Source organism: Gavialis gangeticus, unplaced genomic scaffold, assembly GCF_001723915.1.
Source record: "Gavialis gangeticus isolate Ggan-Ray unplaced genomic scaffold, GavGan_comp1, whole genome shotgun sequence".
NCBI classification, from domain to species: domain Eukaryota; kingdom Metazoa; phylum Chordata; order Crocodylia; family Gavialidae; genus Gavialis; species Gavialis gangeticus.
The window spans coordinates 9774305-9793192 of NW_017729029.1; the positions used below are offsets into that span (position 1 = coordinate 9774305).

At 50.3% G+C, this 18888-nt stretch overlaps 2 protein-coding genes across 2 annotated transcripts; one reads left to right on the plus strand and one right to left on the minus strand.

Annotated features, from left to right (window-relative positions):
* The first annotated feature begins 4349 nt into the window (after nucleotides 1-4349).
* On the plus strand, nucleotides 4350-12462 carry GLA (galactosidase alpha). Its single transcript, XM_019521200.1, has 7 exons — nucleotides 4350-4622; nucleotides 5038-5212; nucleotides 5647-5824; nucleotides 8091-8182; nucleotides 9231-9392; nucleotides 10473-10670; nucleotides 10901-12462. The coding sequence occupies exons 1-7, from the start codon at nucleotides 4462-4464 to the stop codon at nucleotides 11222-11224; spliced, it is 1290 nt and encodes a 429-aa protein (XP_019376745.1). The 5' UTR covers nucleotides 4350-4461; the 3' UTR covers nucleotides 11225-12462.
* Nucleotides 12463-14722: 2260 nt separating this feature from the next.
* Nucleotides 14723-17593, minus strand: LOC109300529 (60S ribosomal protein L36a). Its single transcript, XM_019521201.1, has 5 exons — nucleotides 17488-17593; nucleotides 17096-17201; nucleotides 16787-16854; nucleotides 15317-15439; nucleotides 14723-14942 (listed from the first exon to the last, which is right to left on the minus strand). The coding sequence occupies exons 1-5, from the start codon at nucleotides 17488-17490 to the stop codon at nucleotides 14922-14924; spliced, it is 321 nt and encodes a 106-aa protein (XP_019376746.1). The 5' UTR covers nucleotides 17491-17593; the 3' UTR covers nucleotides 14723-14921.
* Nucleotides 17594-18888: the final 1295 nt, after the last annotated feature.

An 18888-nucleotide genomic window follows, 5' to 3' on the forward strand; every position in this document is an offset into this window, starting at 1 on the left:
TGCTTTCTCACGTGTGTGGATGAGCTCGATCTGACTCAAGAAGTCTACCCGCTGATGAGAGATAAAATGCTGCTCAACCTGGTACTGGCAATGTGGGACGACCTTATCAGCAACCTAACGATCAAAGGGAAGCTGGGTGACAGTGACCATGAGCTGATCACCTTCACCGTCAGCCGTAAATCTGGCAAGTCAGTCAGCAATACAGAAGTCCTTGACTTCAGGAATGCTAACTTTGACAAGCTCAGGAAGCTTGTCAGTGAGGCCCTAAGGGACCATGACCCACAGGGGAGGGAAGTTCAGGAAGAGTGGTTGCTCCTCAAGGGAGCAATCCTGGATGTGCAAGCAAAGTCTATCCCATCTCAGAGGAAAGGCAGCTAAAGGGCACAGCAGCCCCCTTCACTCTCCAGGGAACTAGCAGACCTCCTGCATCTAAAAAGAAAGACCTACAAAGGATGGAGGATTGGCTGCACCTCCAAGGAGGAATACTCTGCACTGGTCCAGACCTGCAGGGAGCAAACCACAAAAGCCAAGGCTACGACAGAACTCCAATTAGCTACAAGTATCGAGGACAATAAAAAGTCTTTTTTTAGATATGTGGGGAACCAGAGGAAAAGCAAGGGCAATACTGGACCCCTGCTAAACCAGATGGAACAACTGACAACTGACACCCGGGAAAAAGCCAGCTTACTAAATGGGTACTTTGCATTGGTCTTTCACCAGTCCCATAGGACACCCCTGCCCATTACGGGACAGGGAGGCCCAGGTGAGGGAGATTCCTTACCCTCTATCAATACTGACCTTGTAAAGGAACACCTTGAGAGGCTGGATACCTTCAAGTCAGCTGGCCCTGACAGTTTACACCCCAAGGTACTGAAGAAGCTGGCAAGCATCACAGCTCAGCCCCTGGCACGGATCTTCAAGAACTCCTGGTGCTCTGGTGAAGTGCCTGAAGATTGGAAGAAGGCCAGCATGGTGCCTATCTTCAAGAAAGGGAGGAAAGTGGATCTGGCAAACTATAGGCCCATCAGCCTGACTTCTATCCTGGGGAAAGTCTTGGAAAAGATTATCAAAGAGGCCATCCTTAACAGAGTAGCTGAAGGCAATATCCTGAGGGATAGCCAGTGTGGGTTTGTTGCAGGTAGGTCTTGGTTGACCAATCTTATTTCCTTCTATGACCAGGTGACCTATCACATGGACAAGGGAGAAGAGATTGATGTTGTATATCTTGACTTTAAAAAAGCCTTTGATCTGGTATCCCATGATCACCTCTTGGCAAAAGTGGCTAACTGTGGCCTCGGCCTCACTGCAATCTGCTGGCTGGGGAACTGGCTCCATGGTAGGACCCAGAGGGTGGTGGTTGACGGAAGTCAATCGTTATGGTGCCCTGTGACCGGTGGGGTCCCTCAAGGCTCTACTCTTGGACCTATATTGTTCAACTTCTTCTTTAACGATGTGGACATTGGTATCAGAAGTGGACTAGCCAAGTTCGCCGACGACACCCAACTCTGGGGTAAAGCATCCACACCTGAGGACAGGAAGGTGATCTAGGCTGCCCTTGACAGGTTCAGGAAATGGGCAGACAAGAACCTGATGGTGTTTAACACCAAAAAATGCGAGGTTCTCCACCTTGGGAAGAAAAACCTGTAGCATCCTTATAGGCTTGGCAGCGCTACACTGGCTAGCACTACGGACGAAAGGGACTTGGGGGTCATGATTGACAAGAAGAACATGAGCCTTCAGTGTGATACTGCTGCTGGTCAAGCAAGCAAAACACTGGCTTGCATCCATAGATGCTTCTAAAGCAAATCTCAGGACATCATTCTCCCATTGTACTCGGCCTTAGTGAGGCCGCAGCTGGAGTACTGTGTCCAGTTTTGGGCTCCACAATTCAAAAAGGATGTGGAGAAGCTTGAGAGAGTGAAGAGGAGAGTCACGCACATGATCAAGTCAGGAAAACAGACCTTATGATGACAGCTGAGAGCCATGGGACTCTTCAGCCTGCAAAAGCGCAGGCTCAAGGGTGAGCTGGTAGCCACCTATAAGGTTATCAGGGGTGCTCATCAGGATCTGGGGGAACATCTGTTCACCAGAGTGCCCCAAGGGATGACAAGGTCAAATGGTCACAAACTCCTCCATGACCGTTTCAGGCTGGACATAAGGAAGAACTTCTTTACTGTCTCAGCCCCCAAGGTGTGGAATAGACTGCAGCAGGAGGTGATTCAAGCACCTACTTTGATACTTCAAGAGACATCTGGATGTTTCTCTTGCTGGTATCCTATGATCCCTGCTGACTTCCTGCCCCTGGGGCAGGGGGCTGGACTCGATGATCTTCCAAAGTCCCTTCCAGCCCTAATGTCTATGAAATCTATGAAAAACCAATCCCTTTGGAAACATCTAATATCCAATGTTACTGGTATGTGCAGGGAGAATGAGGTGAAAGTACTCAGTTTTATCGCAGTCTGCTGCACTAGAGAAATGCCTCCCCAGTGGGCCACAAGGAAAGAGTAATCTCTAAACTTCTTAGCTGCTTAAACCTGTAGAAGGACTTTATATCAAAGAAGGAAGAAGTGGCTTCAGGCACTGGTGACTTCCTAGGTCAGTGGTTTTCAAACCGTGTTCCACAGAACCCTGGGTTCCACAATTGTGGAGCAGAGGTTGTTGACTTGTCCCAAAGCAGGATGCTAGTAGAGGCCATGGTGAAACCTAAGCTTTTTTATTGCAAAGCTGGTGCTTTCACTCTAACTAGTTCTGCAAGTCTTGTGATACTTGTTATTTCATTTTAAAGAATCACTTTCCAAAGGAGATATATAGTTTCTAAATAGTTTCTAACCCTCACGCTTACAAAGAAATATTTGAAAAATTGAAGCAGGGGAACCCTAAAGGCTCAGAAATGAGAAAGGGAGGAGAAAGAACCTCAACATTCTTTTGAAGGAGGCAAGAAGTGAGTTACAAACTGTGTCATTTGGAACAGTATCCCATGCAGGAAGCTAGTTATTCAAAAAGCACAAGCCTGGTAGAAATCATGAGAGTCATTAAAAAATAATTTGAGGGCAGGCTCCTTTTGTTTTCTGGGCCCTTGGGCTGTGGTCACAGGTTGTTTCATGCTTGTTTCAGGCACTTGGAGCATTATAAATTTTCAGTTTTGGTAATCAAAGGCCGAGATTCTTCCTAATTCCAGGAGCAGCCAGGCTTGAAGGACAACTCCAACTGCTGTGCCACCTGCAATGTAATCCCAAAAGTGGGAGATACTGCAGGCATGTTGTTGACTCCTAGAGTAAATTAGGGTGTCTAAGGGTTTCTTTAGATAGCCCGTCCTCATGCAAAATGAATCCTTCAGTGGAATGACCGCATTAGTAAATTTTATCAAAATCTCCAATTGTGAATATGCTAGCAAATAATGAATGCAATGCATATCTAGATATGCTTTTACGATCCAAGCAGAAATATGCAATCTAAAAATGAAGGATCTTTACATCTCTAAATCTTGCAGACAGGTAGCCAGCCTGCTAGGGGGATCTTATCAAAATTCAGGGACTAAGCCCTAAGAAGTGTTGAATGTTTGTTATGTCAGCAGCCGGGAACCTCAGCAAAGGAGGCCAGAGGAACTCATCTCAGAGCATTTGAGCCCCTTTTGACCCTCTTCCTCAGACAAAGGCTGACATTACTTGATAGACGCTTTGACAAGTACAGTAACAAGATGTCATCAGCCGCTGGCCAGGGTGGGGAGGGGCTCTTGAGCAGCTCTGCAGGGCGAGAGCAGATTCCAGAGCTGCCAGGTCAGCACCACATTCGTTTCCATACGGGGGCAACTGCATGGAAGGTACCATCTATGAAAACAGGCTGAAGGAGCTGGGTCTGAGCCTGGAGCAGAGAAGCCCGAGAAGAGATTTGATAAAGGTCTTCATATGCCTGCGAGGCCGTTACAGAGGGAGGCTTTTTTCTGTGGCTGTAGGGACAGGACCAAGCTGCAGCAGAGGAAACTGAGGCCGGAGGTGAGGAGCTCTCTGGGGGATCGCCAGGTAGTGGCACAGACATTGTGCGATCTCTGCTCTCGGAAGCTCTCCAGGCAGGCGGGACACGCACGCCAAATCCCGCCCGGAGCAGGAGGCTGCACTAGAGAAGTCCCGGCCCCGCGACAGCCTCAGGCGCGCCCGGCACTGCCGGCACAGACAGCCCTTGCCTGGGCCACGAGAAGACAACGACACCACCGCCTAGGAGGCACTAGTGCCACTGCCCCGCGCAGGCACCTCAAGCCCGATCTCCCCGTCACGTGACACGCAGTTTGGCCAATGACCCCCCCCACACACACACCAACCACGTGACCGGCCTCTCCGCGCTTTCGTGTTTAGGTCGCAGCTTACTGGCTGGGTGGACGGGACCCTAACAATACCACGCACCTATTGGCCGAGATTGGAAAGCAGAAGGCAGGGATTGGTCCGCGGGTCGCTGCGATCTGTGGTGATGACGGTGGCGTTGGGCTGGGCAGTGGCGCTGCTGGTGCTGGCCGAGGGGGCGGGCGCGCTGGACAACGGGCTGGCCCGAACACCCCCCATGGGCTGGCTGCACTGGGAGCGGTTCCTGTGTACCACGGACTGCGCCAGCGCCCCGCACGCATGCGTCAGGTACGGAGGTTGAGGGCGGGCGAGGGGATCTGGAGAGCGTGCGCGCGGACCCCCCCCCGACCCTGCCCGGCGGTACTACCCCGCATCGTGCATGCGCCTAGCCGCCCCCATCGCCCGGCGAGCCGCCTCAAGCCCGGCCACCCAGGCCTGCTGCAGCACAACTACCGTATTTGTCCGATAAGTTCAGCCCCCGCATGGTGCGGTCAATAGTAAGTGTTTAAAGCGCACAATGGGGCGCACTCGGGGAGGCTCTTCCCGAGCCCGTCGCTGCCAACAGGAGCAGGCTCGGCCCTGCCACAGTACCCAGCTGCGACAGCAGCGCCCCAGAAACCATGTCAGCAGCTACTACCCCGGCTTGGCACAACCCTGCGGTACCTCGGGCTCGCATGACCCGCTTCTTTTCCTGGTGCCCCAGCGAGCAGCTGTTCATGCAGATGGCGGACTTGCTGGCAGCAGACGGCTGGAGGGACGTGGGGTATGAATACGTCTGCATCGATGACTGCTGGATGGCACCGAGCCGAGACGGTGGGGACAGGCTCCAGCCCGACCCAGAGCGCTTCCCCCATGGCATCCACCAGCTGGCAGACTATGTGAGTGCAGGGAGGTCACAACTTGGTCCCCCCCCAGACCTTCATCTTTCCTCTGGACCCCAGCTAGTGCACAGAGAGCTGCATGAGGCTGCAGGGAACTTGCCCTGACCTCTTACAACTGACTGGTTTGCTCAATGTATTGGAATCGCCTTTGTGGTGGTTCTCCCTCAGTGCAGCTGCTGGCACGTTCTGTATCAGGCCTGCAGGGACCTCCCAACCACCCTCTGGCTTCTGTGGTGGGAGGGACATGTTGGTCCCTATTCACACACTTTCTCCTACAATTGCAAACTGTGATGGGGATCCCAGAGGTATCTCGGCAGAAATTCACTTGAATTGAGCTGCTCTTGGGCTGACAAAAATATTCACCAGTTAATTCACTTCACAGGGCAGGCCCAGCCTACTTTAAGGGGCTTCATTTCTCCTGTTTCTCCCAGGTCCATTCCAAAGGGCTGAAACTGGGGATTTACGGGGATGTTGGAAACAAAACCTGTGCTGGCTACCCTGGCAGTTATGGCCATTATGACCTTGATGCCCAAACCTTTGCTGACTGGGGTGTGGACCTGGTGAAGTTTGATGGCTGTTACCATGGCACACTGGACCTGCTGGCAGAAGGTACATACCAACTTGAGACGGTTCCACGTGGGAATGCTTCCCCCATTAGTGCTAGCCTGGAACTGAGGCACAAGTTGCAAAGAGCTGCTCTTTGCTAAATGCATTTGCCCTACTCATTTATCTAGAAAAGGGGCAGATTTTTATGCATAGTGAAAAGTGTAGGGGAGGTAAGGTGTCATTCAGGAACTTACTGGAATCCAAAGGAAGCACCTGGCTGAGGGACCAGGAATGCATGTTGCCAGTTACCCCTTTAACTTGCCAAGGGCATTGTCAGTACCCTGCTACAAAGGTGGTTTGTTAAAGTATGCTTAAGAAATACAAAGAAGAGGTCCATACCCCCTCCCCCCGCATATAGAGGAAGGCAACCCCCCCTCCCCCCACCACAATCTGTGCTAGTCTAACCACAGAGTAAAATTCCTGATCCCAAATATGACCGTTTTGACCCTCATCAAAAGAGCAAACATACTAGTCAGGAACCTCTGGGGTTTTATGTCCATGAACACTGCATGCCTCTGGAGGCTGAGGGGACACAGTGACCACCTGCAGGCAGCAGCAGGGTTGTGGTGACAGTGACCAGGGAGCTCCTGCAGGCAGCCGTGGCGGTGTCAGCAGCTGGGGGGTGGGGTGGCAAGCACCAACTGGCAGTAGACAGCCAACCACAGATGCTGGCAGCGTTGGCCAGCGGCAATTGAGGACTGCCTGCAGATACTGTCGGGGGGAGGGGGAGTGGGCGGTGACTGCCCACAAGTGCCGCCAGCAGTCAATGACGCTTTTTGCAGGGGGTGCACTGCCAAGCTTAGGGTGCACATGCACCCACGTGCACCCCCTATGCATCACCAATGTTTATGCCCCAACCAAAGCCTCAGCACATCCCAGTTAAAATCCCCAGCCTTGGCTAAGGCCAACACCCAGTACTTTTGAGGAAGGCAAAAACCAGATACCAGTAACAAACAGGAAGAGAAAAAGGCTTCACTCTTCTAGAGAACCTTTCAGCCAAGAGTCTCAAAGCATGTTGCACATTTCAGCCCCATCACCCCCATGAGGGAGTGCCACAATGGGACTATTTATACGTAGCATAAAAGTGCAACTACTGTGGCTTTTAGGAGCAAGAAGATTTAAGAGCTCTGGGAAGGAAAGCAATGAGGTAGTTCTGTTTAAAGCACATGACTTCAAGGCTCAAAAGCAGACTGACAAACCAAACTACCAATCCATGGTGATCAAGTGTGTCAGTCTGGCAGGGCTGGGGGTCTGGTGCGTCTCAGCACACACAAGTCATGCACTTCTTCACCACTGAGACAGAGTAACAGATACCCTTCAGAGGGAACAGTGCACCCAAGATAACTTGATCTGCATTTGTTCATTATCAGAAGGGTGACTAGTGTTGCTGTACTGTTTGGCAGCAGACAATCTGGAAAGGGGACTATTCTCCACTGCTGAGTGGTCTAATACATACAGTCTGCAGTTCCTGTTAGGGGAAAAGGCACAGTTCAGAAAGTACCTGAGGCAGCAGAGGGTGAGGCTAAAAGTTCTTGGCAGCTTATAGCTCTGACCCCAGTAGGGAGAGAAGCAAAGAATCATGTTCTCTCTCTCTCTACCAATGTTCTCTCATGTCAAAGAAGACACCATAGGACAGGGCTCTTCTGGATACAAAGCTAATAGAATCTCTCCAATGAGTTACCTTCTACATTCCCTCACAATCCAAGTGACTTTTTCCCTAGGATAGGAAAGGGGGTGCACTGAGACGTTAGCCACAGGCAGCTATGCTCAAAACAGCCCTCTGTACAGAGAAAGGCGTCTGACACTAAAATACCAGCTCTCTGTAAAACAAATGGGTCTGCTCAATACAAACTCTAAAGTCCTATAGTAAGGCAGCGAAAGCTGCTTTAACGCAACAATATGCACATACCAAGGGATGAGTCTCAGAATAATGCCCATGCCCAGAATCATATAGCAACGTGGTGGCTTTGACAGGGATTACAGATGAGTACATCTTCCCAGTCCTCTTCTGTAAACAGCAGCCTGTATTTTCTCCATAGCTTGTGAATTTGCCTTATCATTCCAGTGTCCTGAAGCAGGTGATTGTCCTATGAAGATTTTGGCCTATGCAGACGTCAGCTGGGACTAGGGCAACCCCTCCCTTCTTCCTTGGCCTTCTTGTAATCTCATTACCTGTAATCCATCCTGTTTTTCAGGAGTTTATAGTTTGATCCACTGGTGGTAATAAGTTACCCCAACTCTCTTACCCCAACCTTCTGCCCTTCTTTAGGTTATAAAAACATGTCTCTGGCCCTGAATAAGACTGGCAGAAGCATTGTATACTCCTGTGAATGGCCTTTCTACATGTTACCTGTGCAAAAGGTGAGGAGACCTTCCACAAGATATTGTCTCTAGATATGTCCAGTGGGAAGATACTGGGGACATTCACTATACTAAGAATCAAATTAACTTGTAGAGCTAATTCCAGGGCCTGCAAGTTAAACACACACTGAAGGTTAAAATAGTGGCTGAAGGGAAATGCTGAATGAAGGAGACTGAGAAGTGGGAGAAAGTGAGTGTAAGCTAAGAATGGTATATAGACTCTTATGGCAGAGAATTTGTGCATCCAAAGAGCCTTTGACTGCTGCCCAGATCTCCTGGGTCATCCTCTTTACTACAGGATTACAAGGGCCAGTTTTGCCCTACAGCTCAACTGGAGCATTCCTGCATTGGGCTTCAGCAATTCTGCTATGGCACGAAGAAGGGTCTAAGCCACTGCCGAACCGCATGTTGTCATGTCCCCTTATTTATTTTATCCAATTCCCCTTCGAGGAGTCTTAACTATAAGAACTAAATACTCAAGGCACCAACTTGCTGGTGCTGCAGTGCTCTCTCATAGAATTGCTGTTCCCAGTGTTGCTAAGTCACTTCATTAAGTTTATTTACCTCTAGGACAGAAAGGTATTTTGAAGTGCCTGGGTACAATACATCAATGGAAATCATGGGGTACGTCACACAGACAGGGCATTACATTAACCAGTACTCAAGGAGTTTACAACACAAAAAGTGGGAGTAATTATTTAGGCTGGTACTAAGTGTAATGGAGTGTGATAGGGAAAACCATCAGGCTGATTAGTAAGGAGAAAACCATTTTGACAGAGTTGAGTGGCCAAGGAATGTTCTCCTAGGGGAAGGAATGATTGAAATGTCATTGCCTGGTGCTTCTGAAACTAGACTAGTAATCACTAACTAAAGATCACCCTCTCTGAACAGCCTTGTACAGGCCCTGGCAGAGTGACAAAACCTGTCAGGCTGTCCACTGCCTCCAGCTATGCAATTCTTCCCAGTGAATGTATGACAACCCATCTCACTGTGTGCCTCCTTACCCTCAAGCCCATGCTCACTAAGAGGCACCCTCTTTTTCTGACAGCCCAATTATACAGAAGTCAAGCAGTACTGCAATCATTGGAGGAACTTTGCTGACGTCTTTGATGCCTGGATTAGCATCAAAAGTATCTTAGATTGGACAGCTTCTCACCAAGACAGTATTGTGGATGTCGCTGGACCAGGAGGCTGGAATGACCCTGACATGGTGAGAACAAAGCTCGCATAGCAATGCAACCTGAGTTAGCTAGAGGATTAGACCTAGCTAAAGGATTAAACACGGAGAGATATCCCTAACAAGCTGATGTTGGAGATGTGTTGGGGTAGTAGCCTATAATGTGTTACTTTCATCAGCAGGGATCCTGGTTTTCTCTGATAAAAAAATAAATAAATAAAAATCACAAATTCTCTGACAAAAGCCCCCATATCCGTTATTAAAATTAAAAGCCCCCTGCAGCCTCACCTAGCCTTGCTGGTGCCCTTAACACCCACCCAATGCCTTCCCCAGCCCTGCTGGTACCACTTACCTCCACAAGAGCCCGCCCCTCGCTCATGCTTCTTGACCCCCACCCACAGCCCCTGCCCCCAGCTGCCAGGGCTACAGGCCCAGGGACCCAAGACTGCAGCTCCCTGCCCCTAACAGCTGGCAGCTGCAGCAGCAGCATGGAGCCAGCTCCCCCACTGCTGCTGCCTGTTCAAGCAGGGACAGGACCAGTACCAGCTCCCCCTGCCCCAGCCTTGCCAGCGCCCCCAGCCATGACCTGCAACCCCCCAGCCCTGCCAGAGGGGCCCCTAGCCCCTGCAAGCCCCACTTACCTCACAGGCTCCAGAAGCAGAGTGAGGTTGAGCTGAGCAGCTGTGTTTGACTGAGAGCCTCAGGCCCTGCCTTTTCCCCTCTCCCTCCAGGTAGGGCTGGGGGTTTGCTGCCCTGTTTGCTAACAGCTCTTGCAGGCTGGAGCTCAACCAGCCTGCAGAGCTATTTGCAAAAGCAGGGAACCCACAGGTTTATGTGCTAAAAGAAATCCGTATTTTTTCCCCAAAAGTCCCTAAATTACTGCTTGAACTATGATCTTGCCCCCCACCTCTCTGCCAGCTGTTGCTGCCTAGTCCAGAGTTGTTACTAGAACTAGGATGTCTTAGCATGACACATTCTGTGCACTAGAGATGGTACATCCATCCTGTCACTTAACCAGTGCTGTTATTTGTCTTCCCGATTTCAACCCAAAGAAGCACCGAGCAAGAAACCCCACCTCTAGATACTAACATTCTTGTTCTCCATTTGTCCAAGTTGGTGATTGGGAACTTTGGACTGAGCTGGGACCAGCAGGTGACTCAGATGGCACTGTGGGCTATCATGGCAGCTCCACTGTTCATGTCCAATGACCTGCGTCAGATTAGTCCAAAAGCGAAGAGGCTGCTCCAGAACAAGGAGGTTATTGCCATCAATCAGGACCCACTAGGCAAGCAAGGATACCGCATCACCAGGGTATGCTGGAAATGGAGATAGTGGCAGGGGGGAGAGGGTCTTCCCCAATACAGGCAAGTGGGTTGCTGAAGGTTCAGTGGCAGAGCCTTCAGAGTTCATTGGCAGAGCAAAGTTTTGGAAGACAAACCCACAGAGAACTCATTTCTTGCTGATGCTGCTGCCTGCTAAGGAAGAAAGCAGCTATTACCCACTCTGCCCAATCATAAACCTGTTTGTTTTCCTCTTGGCAGGATAACAACTTTGAGCTGTGGGAGCGGCCTTTGACAGGCAGAGCGTATGCTGTGGCTGTGGTGAACCGGCATGAGATTGGAGGGCCACAGCTCTTCACTTTTGCTACCTCATTCCTTGGCAACGGACTAGCATGCAACCCCGCATGCTCCATCCAGCAGATCCTCCCTACCAGTGAGGACTATGGACTACATAACTGGGTCTCCTTCTTGAAAGTTAAGGTGAACCCAACAGGAACTGTACTGCTGAAAGCAGCCGTGATAGAGGAGCTCCCTGAAGAGAAGCTGGTCCCAAATAGCAAGAAACCCTCTCTAGATACCTTGTAATATGGCAGCCTCCTCCCTGGTCCTCAGAGGCTCTGTTCTCTCCTCAACCCACCTGGGGAAGGTCAAGGGAGCGTGCAAGATCCTGATACTGACAAATCTTAAATCTACTTCAGCACCCTTGGTGGATTTAACATAAGCGCACCCACTCAACTTTTGTATACTGATTACAAAGAAAGGGCCCGTCTTTTCCAGAACTATTCAGGCCACCTTATAGCATATAATTTAATTTAGCTATGGAAAGGGAGGTCAAGAGACTGAGCAGGACTGGAGCAAGACTCGTAAGATACAGCAGCCCTGGTTGCATAGAAAATGCAAAGCAAGAACACAGCACTTTACTGAGACTCTTAAATCTTGCAAGGACTCTAAGAAGTGCTCCACCCCTGCACTGTCACAACTTCCTTCAGGCCAGTATGATTCTTGATTACACCAGATGCATGAAAAACAAGCTCCATCTAGCCTCAAAGAACCTTCCCCTCTGTATAATCACCCACTCCTAGAGTCACACCTTAGAGCCAACACACTTCAAAGGCTATAGCTTTCTTCCTGGCTGTCTTCCCTTTGCTATAGATATGGGTGAAAGCTACCATGCTCCTGTGGAATTAAGTCTCCTACTCTCCCAGAAGAAAACTGCCCCGCCCGCATGCTGACTTTGCTGTAGCCCAAACATTAAATGGGACTATGCTGTTTTAGGATTCATCTGCTTTTCTTAATGGAAGGGGGGTAGGAGCAGTCCCCAGCTACTTTCAAGCAGGTATTGAACTCCCTAATGCTATCACCTCCATGCCCTCTGCTGCAGGCACTGGAGTCTGTCTTAAAGGATTTTATTCTTGGTGCTAACCCTGTGAACTACAATGTGGGAGTTGTAGTTGTGTGTTGGTGGAACAGACTGCCTGGATCTCTCCAGGAAACTCAAGTTTCCTAGCTCTTGTGAAACTAATACTATCACATATCAACCACTTGTATATACATTGGTGGTATAAATTGATATATATTGGTGGTACCGCCTTCCAGGACTTGTAGTCATTTGTCTTCAGACTTTCAAGAAAAAAAAACAATGCATGTACTCTTCCCACCTGTCTAAATGAGCTAAGAAATATTTTACCAATAGATGGTGCTGTTGAATCCTACTAAAACACACTGTAAGAAGCATCCAGCACCCTAAACTGCTAAGTACTCCAAGAGGCCTCAAGTTGGTAGCTAGCATAGGTACAATAAAAGGTATTATTTTGGAAACAAGAGTTCTAGATTTTTTCATTTAATCTCAGACCAACACAGTTACCACATACATCCCTGAAGCATAGATATGTTACTTGAAACATTTTTAATTTAACTAGTTTCAACATAGAACTCAGTCAACCTAAAAGATCATGGATATGGTTACCTACATATCTGTGGGAATGGGCCAGTTATGATGTCCCTTCCAGCCCATGTTTATCATCTGCAAGTTTAAGTGAGATGCTATTATGCATATCCACAGCTCAGAATAGCTTATCTGTAAAACTCAGCCTTTTGAACATTAAGCTGGCTAGAACAGGGGTGACCAACCTGTGGCACAAGTGACACAGGCAACCTACATGGCACATGACAGGCTGAGGAGGAGATGGGTAACACAGTGGCAGACTGGGCAGAAGAAAATTGGAGTGGCACTCAGGGAGGGTGCAGGGCTAGTTTGTGGCATGCCTGCCAAAAAGATTGGCCACCACCAGGCTAGATGTACCCACTAAACAAAAACTATCCTCCTACTTACAGTTCAACAGTTGTCAAAAGACATTTCTCCATTCGTCAAAGTCCATTAAAAAGTGGCAACACCCAAAAAGGCAATTTTTCTCATTCTATCCCCTTTCACTGACAGAATAATTTTTTTGCTCAGAAAATACCTGTAGCATTAAGGTAGTAAATTTATTCTCCCCAACTTTAGGTTTAATGCCAAGCAGAGCTTCACAGAGATGCTGTAAAATGCTCTTATAGCACATCTCTTCCCCTCCAGTGCTTAAGGGTTTTTGTTTCATTTTGCTTTGGTTGTTGGCAACTGCTTCTTGGCCATCAGCAGCACAGGAACATGCGTGCTATGCTTAACAGGTTTTTTTGTGTGTGTGTTTTTTTTTTTAAAGGTATGGATATTTTCTAATGTCAGTGTGGAACCACAAGCCAGGTATAGGCTTACTGCCAGGACAGTCCAGGCTCTGCCCCACAACATGACCACATGCTCTGCTTCTCCAAGCCACACACACACTGTTCACATTTACCAGCTGCACTAAATGACAGTTGCCTACTAACCAGGAATCCAGGTTTTCCATTCACCACAGAAAATGTGGTAAAACACAGATCTTCTGCTTTAAAGAAGAAAAATGTTGGAAACACTGGGTTTCCAATGTAGGGAGGGTGGGGGAGAGGAAGGAGGGCGATCAGCAGGGATCTGGGTTTTCTGTTTGCCACAGAAAAAACACAGTAAAACACAGATTTCTCTCCTTTAAAGGAGAAAGTGTGAGAAACTGGGTTTCCCCTTGCAAATGTGGCAGAGATCCAGCCTGCAAGGGGTTGGGGAGAGTGGGAAGAGGGGGTTCCACATGCGCCTGGCAGCCGGGCAGCATGGAGAGTACCTCCCTGCAAATAAGTCGGGGGGCGGGGAAGAGTACTAAAGCCCTCCATAGCAAGGGTGGGGGGAATTGGGCGGTGTTGGGGACACTTGAGTGCATGGGGCCCAGGGCAGAAATGCATGGGGGAGTGAGCTTGAGCCACAGACATGGGCAGAGCACCAGTATATCCAGGCTGTTCGGTGCCACAAACCAATAGGGGGCAACCAAAGCTCAACCTGTGTCCTGGTGAGCAAAGGGGGCGGGGGAGCTCTGATTTTCCATGATAAAATAACCAAAATCAAATGTCAAAATATATAGGTATTTAGAATTTATTTTATTACTAGCCTATTCCCCCTCAAGAATAACGGGAGTGGAGAGGGGAGCCCTGTGTCCCACCCCCGGACCCACTCCCCACTTCCCTCCTGCCACTTTGGGTCCAGGCCCGCTCCCACCTACCCTGTCACCACACAGGAGAAGAGGAGTGGACCCAGGCCTGATGCAAGGGGGTGAGGGGGAGGACCAGGCCTGAGGGTGGGAAGAAGCTAGCCTGCTGCAATGGTGCAAGGGGGAACAGGGCCCAAGCCAATGCTGCAGCAGGGGGACAGAAGCAGGCTCGGGGCCAACATGAGGGAGGAGGAAGAGGCCTGCTTCTCCTTCCCCCCACTGCTGCCACATTGGGCCGGCCCGCTGATCCCCCCCCCCACCACACATAGCAAGCCAGCTTCCCCCCCAGCCCCAAATCACGCCCCTGCCTGCTCCTCCCCTCCCCACCGCATTGGCCCTGAAAACAGTGATGAGAGCAGCACCACAACACTCCCACATAGAAGTCTGTGGGACAATAGGCTGAAAGGACTGCAGGAGCCTCCAGAGTGCAAGCACTATACTCCTCACCCAAACCCTTGTATACAAGGGCATCTCTCTCTAGCTGTAGAGAAATTTATTTTACAGCTTCTGTGAGCAACAACCTCACCCCACACACTAATTTTCAGCCACTTGTCAGATCTCCAGGAGCAGCTCCCACTGGATTTGCAATAGCCAAGTCCCCACCTCTAGCAGTAAGGATGAAGTACGAGAGGAGCAGATTGTTTCAACATACTTTAATGTACCATAGCAGGTGGAGCTTAGAACTGGATAACCTGGCCCTGTAAGAAAGAAAGAACAGACTAAGTATGTGCAGCATTAAACATCCCAACCTCTAGCCAGCCTCAGTGTCACTTCTGCAGCAGTGTTCGATAGCACCTTATGCAGCCATTCGACAAAATCTACTGCTGCACATTACCTTATCCTCCCTCCCAAAAACTCCATTTGCAGCCTCATTATTTCATCCAGGGGATAGTAGATTCATTACTTCACCAGCTCTTACCAACTAGCAAAATAGCAGGGTATTTCCATTAACGGAAGAGTGGCCAAGATCTAGTCAGCTCTAGAAACGTAGTTCTGACTGCTGCGAAGAAGCTCAAGTCACAGTTTAACTTTCACCAGCAACCAAAAACCTCTCTCAATGCGTAACACCAACCTTTCTCTTCTTGTCTCCTCCCAGTTCAAAGTGTTTGCACCTCTTAATGGCCAGCATCCTCTTAGACCTGCAATTGGGCTCCACACACTCAAGCCTCAGCACAATCTTCTTTGTGGTCTTGGCCTGGGGGGTGGGTGAAGGGAAGGGCAGAAATGGGGAACAAGAAAATGAAGGTGAATATACCATCTCCAGTAGTAGGCAGAATTAGCAATTATTTAGCAAAGAAAAGGAGCAGCATTTTCTGCTATGTATGAAGCAGGCTACACACTGCCTTTCTAAACAGAAACCTCGTAAGAAAGCACAAAAAAAAAAATAACTAGAAGCCTGGGAAAAAAATGCCATCTTGTCTGTGACAGCTTTCTGGGGTAGAAAGTTTAGTGTTCCTAAAAGAGAGGACTAGGAACCCTGAGCAGACCTGGAGAGGCCCGTTTCCTACCTCATGCCAATCCCAGCTTACAGCACACTCATCTTAGGTCCTGCACATTCCTGGTCAGGATGCTGTTGGTCCCGATTGTTACAAACTACACAGGTAACAGACTCCAAAACTCAAAAACAGCTACTTCTTTCATACTTCACAGTTTTGAGAGAACCATGCTGAGTACATTTGTGCCCCATCTTGTAACAAAGAAAATTTGTTCCACCACCAAGTGTGCTACAAGCAAACAAGTTAAAAGCGGTGACTAGTCTCTCTTAAGGAACCCAAACACCACTGGGAAGTATTTTTTCAAAAGGTAAAAAGGAAGAAGCCCCATAGATGTCTGGGATAACATAAGGAGAAAAATACATTCAAACCTCTCTCCACACACACTATACTGCCTCTCTAGACACCTTTGTTTTATGAACCACTAGAAGGTGCTTCATTCCCCTCCCCCAAGATACCCCTAATGGACCTAGTCTACACAGCTTTCAGGACTCAGAAAGTCACTTCCTTAAGCAAAACAGTGATGGAATGGAAACTCCTAGAGTGGGCTGTTTTACAACCCAAATGTGTTTCAGTCATGATACTGTAATATAAGAAATCATCAATATGGATAAGGAAACAGGTAATACTTTGCTCAGATTGCAACGATTCTTTCACACAGATCATGAGGAGAAGGTTGCTTTTGTTCAAGACGTTTTTAAGTAGGTGCCTTGCTTGCCTACAACATGTCCTGCTCAAAGACGTACATGTTAATCCACCATAAGGAAAGGATTTCTTATCTATGTATTTATTATAGATTTGGACAAAAAACAGAAAAAAACCACACACATCAAAATAAGCTGCCACGGTTCAGGAACTCAAGTTACACTCAAAACACAAGATTCAGCTTCAGGCCAGCACACACCAAGATCCCCAACACAAAGCCACTAGCAGTCACCCCCAGGAAGATATCCCATTTTCCGTGCAAGAGCCCTTTGAATTCCCTCACTTCATCCTGCACACCGTATAACCAGTGTTTCAGAAACCACTTGCCAGTAGTCAGTGCTCACCTTCTTACGGAAGATTGGCTTGGTCTGACCGCCATAGCCACTTTGCTTCCGATCGTAGCGCCTCTTTCCTATGAGGGAAGAGACAGATCCATTTGAGCCAGCAGTTAAAAAAGCAACCCGAAGCAGAAAGTGGAGGCTCCCAGCACTGCTGGTGAGCAAACCTGGTCCACAGAAGGTTATGAAAACTAAAATAATCTGCTTTCTCTACATGAAACTAGGTATTGAAGACCTTGGACTCCCACTGCCTGTGCTCCCCCTACAGCTTGTACTGAGCCAGGCCCGTCAGACCTCAACCCCGTGCCGCCTTACCTTGGGCATACAAGGAGTCCTTGCCCTTCTTGTACTGGGTCACCTTATGGGGCTGGTGCTTGCCACACTTCTTGCAGTAGGTCCGGCGGGTCTTGGGAACGTTCACCTGGCGGAAGCAAGCGCAGCGCTTGGAGCCTGCGGCCACTGCCCAAGGTAACCCCCCTATCCTCCCCCACGCCACCGCCCGCAGTAACCACGCCCCCGCACTACAGCCCGGTCCGAGCCCAAGCAGAGGACACGCCTGCCCCGCTCTGCGGCTCCCACTCCCCCTGGCCTCCACCCCCCACGAGCCGGGCCCAGCGCTCTCCACAGCGGCCCCCAACCCGCGCGGGCCCAGCGCCGATAGCCGCGTGAGGCGGATGGCGCCGGATACCGCGAACCGCCGCTCTCACCATCTTGCCGGCAGGAGCGGCGACGCCAAGAGGAGCACACGCCCCGGAAGCGGAAACAAAGGAACTGCAGCAAAGGCCAGAACCACAGAGAAACTAAAGGCGGGCTAGAGCGCCGCCTGCTGCCGGAACCGCCTGGCAGGGAAGGAGACTTTGGCGCTCCGCTCGCAGATACGTCATCATGTGCATCACGTGGGAGGGGGGTGCCGCCGGTAGGCCAGGCTACGTGTCACAGCGCGTGGGCCCAGTGGCTGCGCCATGTGCCTGAAAAGTGGCTCTGCCCTGTATGCCCCGCCCTGACCCGCGGGTCTCCGTGCCCCTGCTCCGGCGGGGCGCGGGAGGCCCGCGGTTGCCTGAGCTGCTTTGATGGGCTGCTCCGCTCGGGGGGCGGGGCCGAGTGCGGGCGGGAGGCTCCCGGACTGGGGAAGCTGTTCGGCGACTGGAGCGACGCCGCGCGGAGCTGGCACTGCAGCGCGGAGGAGGCCGCCACGCATAGAAGCACGTGGGGGCGGGCGGGCCCCGCAGCAGTCCCCGTCCGGGTGTGGCCGGGCCAAGAAAAGACACCACCACAAATCCCTGCCGCTGCCCTTCTCCGCCTCGTGCCCCTTCTGGCGCCCGCGCTGCGAGGCGCTGCCCCGGAGTCATGACCACAGGCCAGTGCTGGCACGTTTCATGGACACCTGCCCTTTCTGCCAGCAGAAAGGGGCACTGGTGCACTCCACTGAGTGCACCAAGCTGCAGTCACTGCCTCAGGAGCCTCCAGCTGAGCCTGTGGCTGCCCTTGCCCTGCGCGGTTTGGCTTATACGTTCTCCATCTGTGGCCCCACTGAGACCCAGGACCTAGTCCTAGTCAACTTGCTCTTGGCTCTAGCTAAGCTATCCACTAACCTGCCCAGGAAAGGGGCTCTGGCCAGGGGACCACTGGTGACCGTGGGGCCATCTTCCTGTCCCTCATCGGCTCATCTCCAGGCAGAGTTTCACTGGATGATGTCCAGTGGATTGTTGGACTCATTCAAGGGCAAAAGGGCTGGTGCACACTTGGAGCAGTGCCCCCGTTGGAGCACTTAGACCCCTGCTCTTGTCCATTTTTGCATTAGTTGTCCCCAGAACTCTGTGGGACAACTAATGCAACATAGCAGGCCTAACAGGCCCATGTTCCCTATGCACCAAATAGGTCTGTCTGTCCCATGTCTCTCCAGCCCCCACCACTCCCCTATCCTGACTGCAAACACATGGCCTGGTACTGTGACCCTGTCTGCACAGGACTCATGGTGGCACTGTGAGGACTGCCTGTAGGATCAGGAAGAAACGGTCACTGGTTTATGTAAGAAACTAAAAAGGGGAACTGAAAGGGTGGGGTTAGCTCTCGTGTTCTTCCTGCCTCCGAGCTCTCTGAGAGAATGT

What these genes read in the sequence shown, in the direction of transcription:
- GLA (XM_019521200.1), top strand. Translation starts at nt 4,462, where the DNA reads ATGACGGTGGCGTTGGGCTGGGCAGTGGCGCTGCTGGTGCTGGCCGAG. An exon ending in TCCACCAGCTGGCAGACTAT is followed by an intron (nt 5,213 to 5,646) that starts GTGAGTGCAGGG and finishes TGTTTCTCCCAG; the next exon opens with GTCCATTCCAAAGGGCTGAA. An exon ending in ACTGGACCTGCTGGCAGAAG is followed by an intron (nt 5,825 to 8,090) that starts GTACATACCAAC and finishes GCCCTTCTTTAG; the next exon opens with GTTATAAAAACATGTCTCTG.
- LOC109300529 (XM_019521201.1), bottom strand. An exon ending in AGCCAATCTTCCGTAAGAAG is followed by an intron (nt 15,440 to 16,786) that starts GTGAGCACTGAC and finishes CCCACCCCCCAG; the next exon opens with GCCAAGACCACAAAGAAGAT. An exon ending in GAGGAGACAAGAAGAGAAAG is followed by an intron (nt 14,943 to 15,316) that starts GTTGGTGTTACG and finishes TCTTTCTTACAG; the next exon opens with GGCCAGGTTATCCAGTTCTA.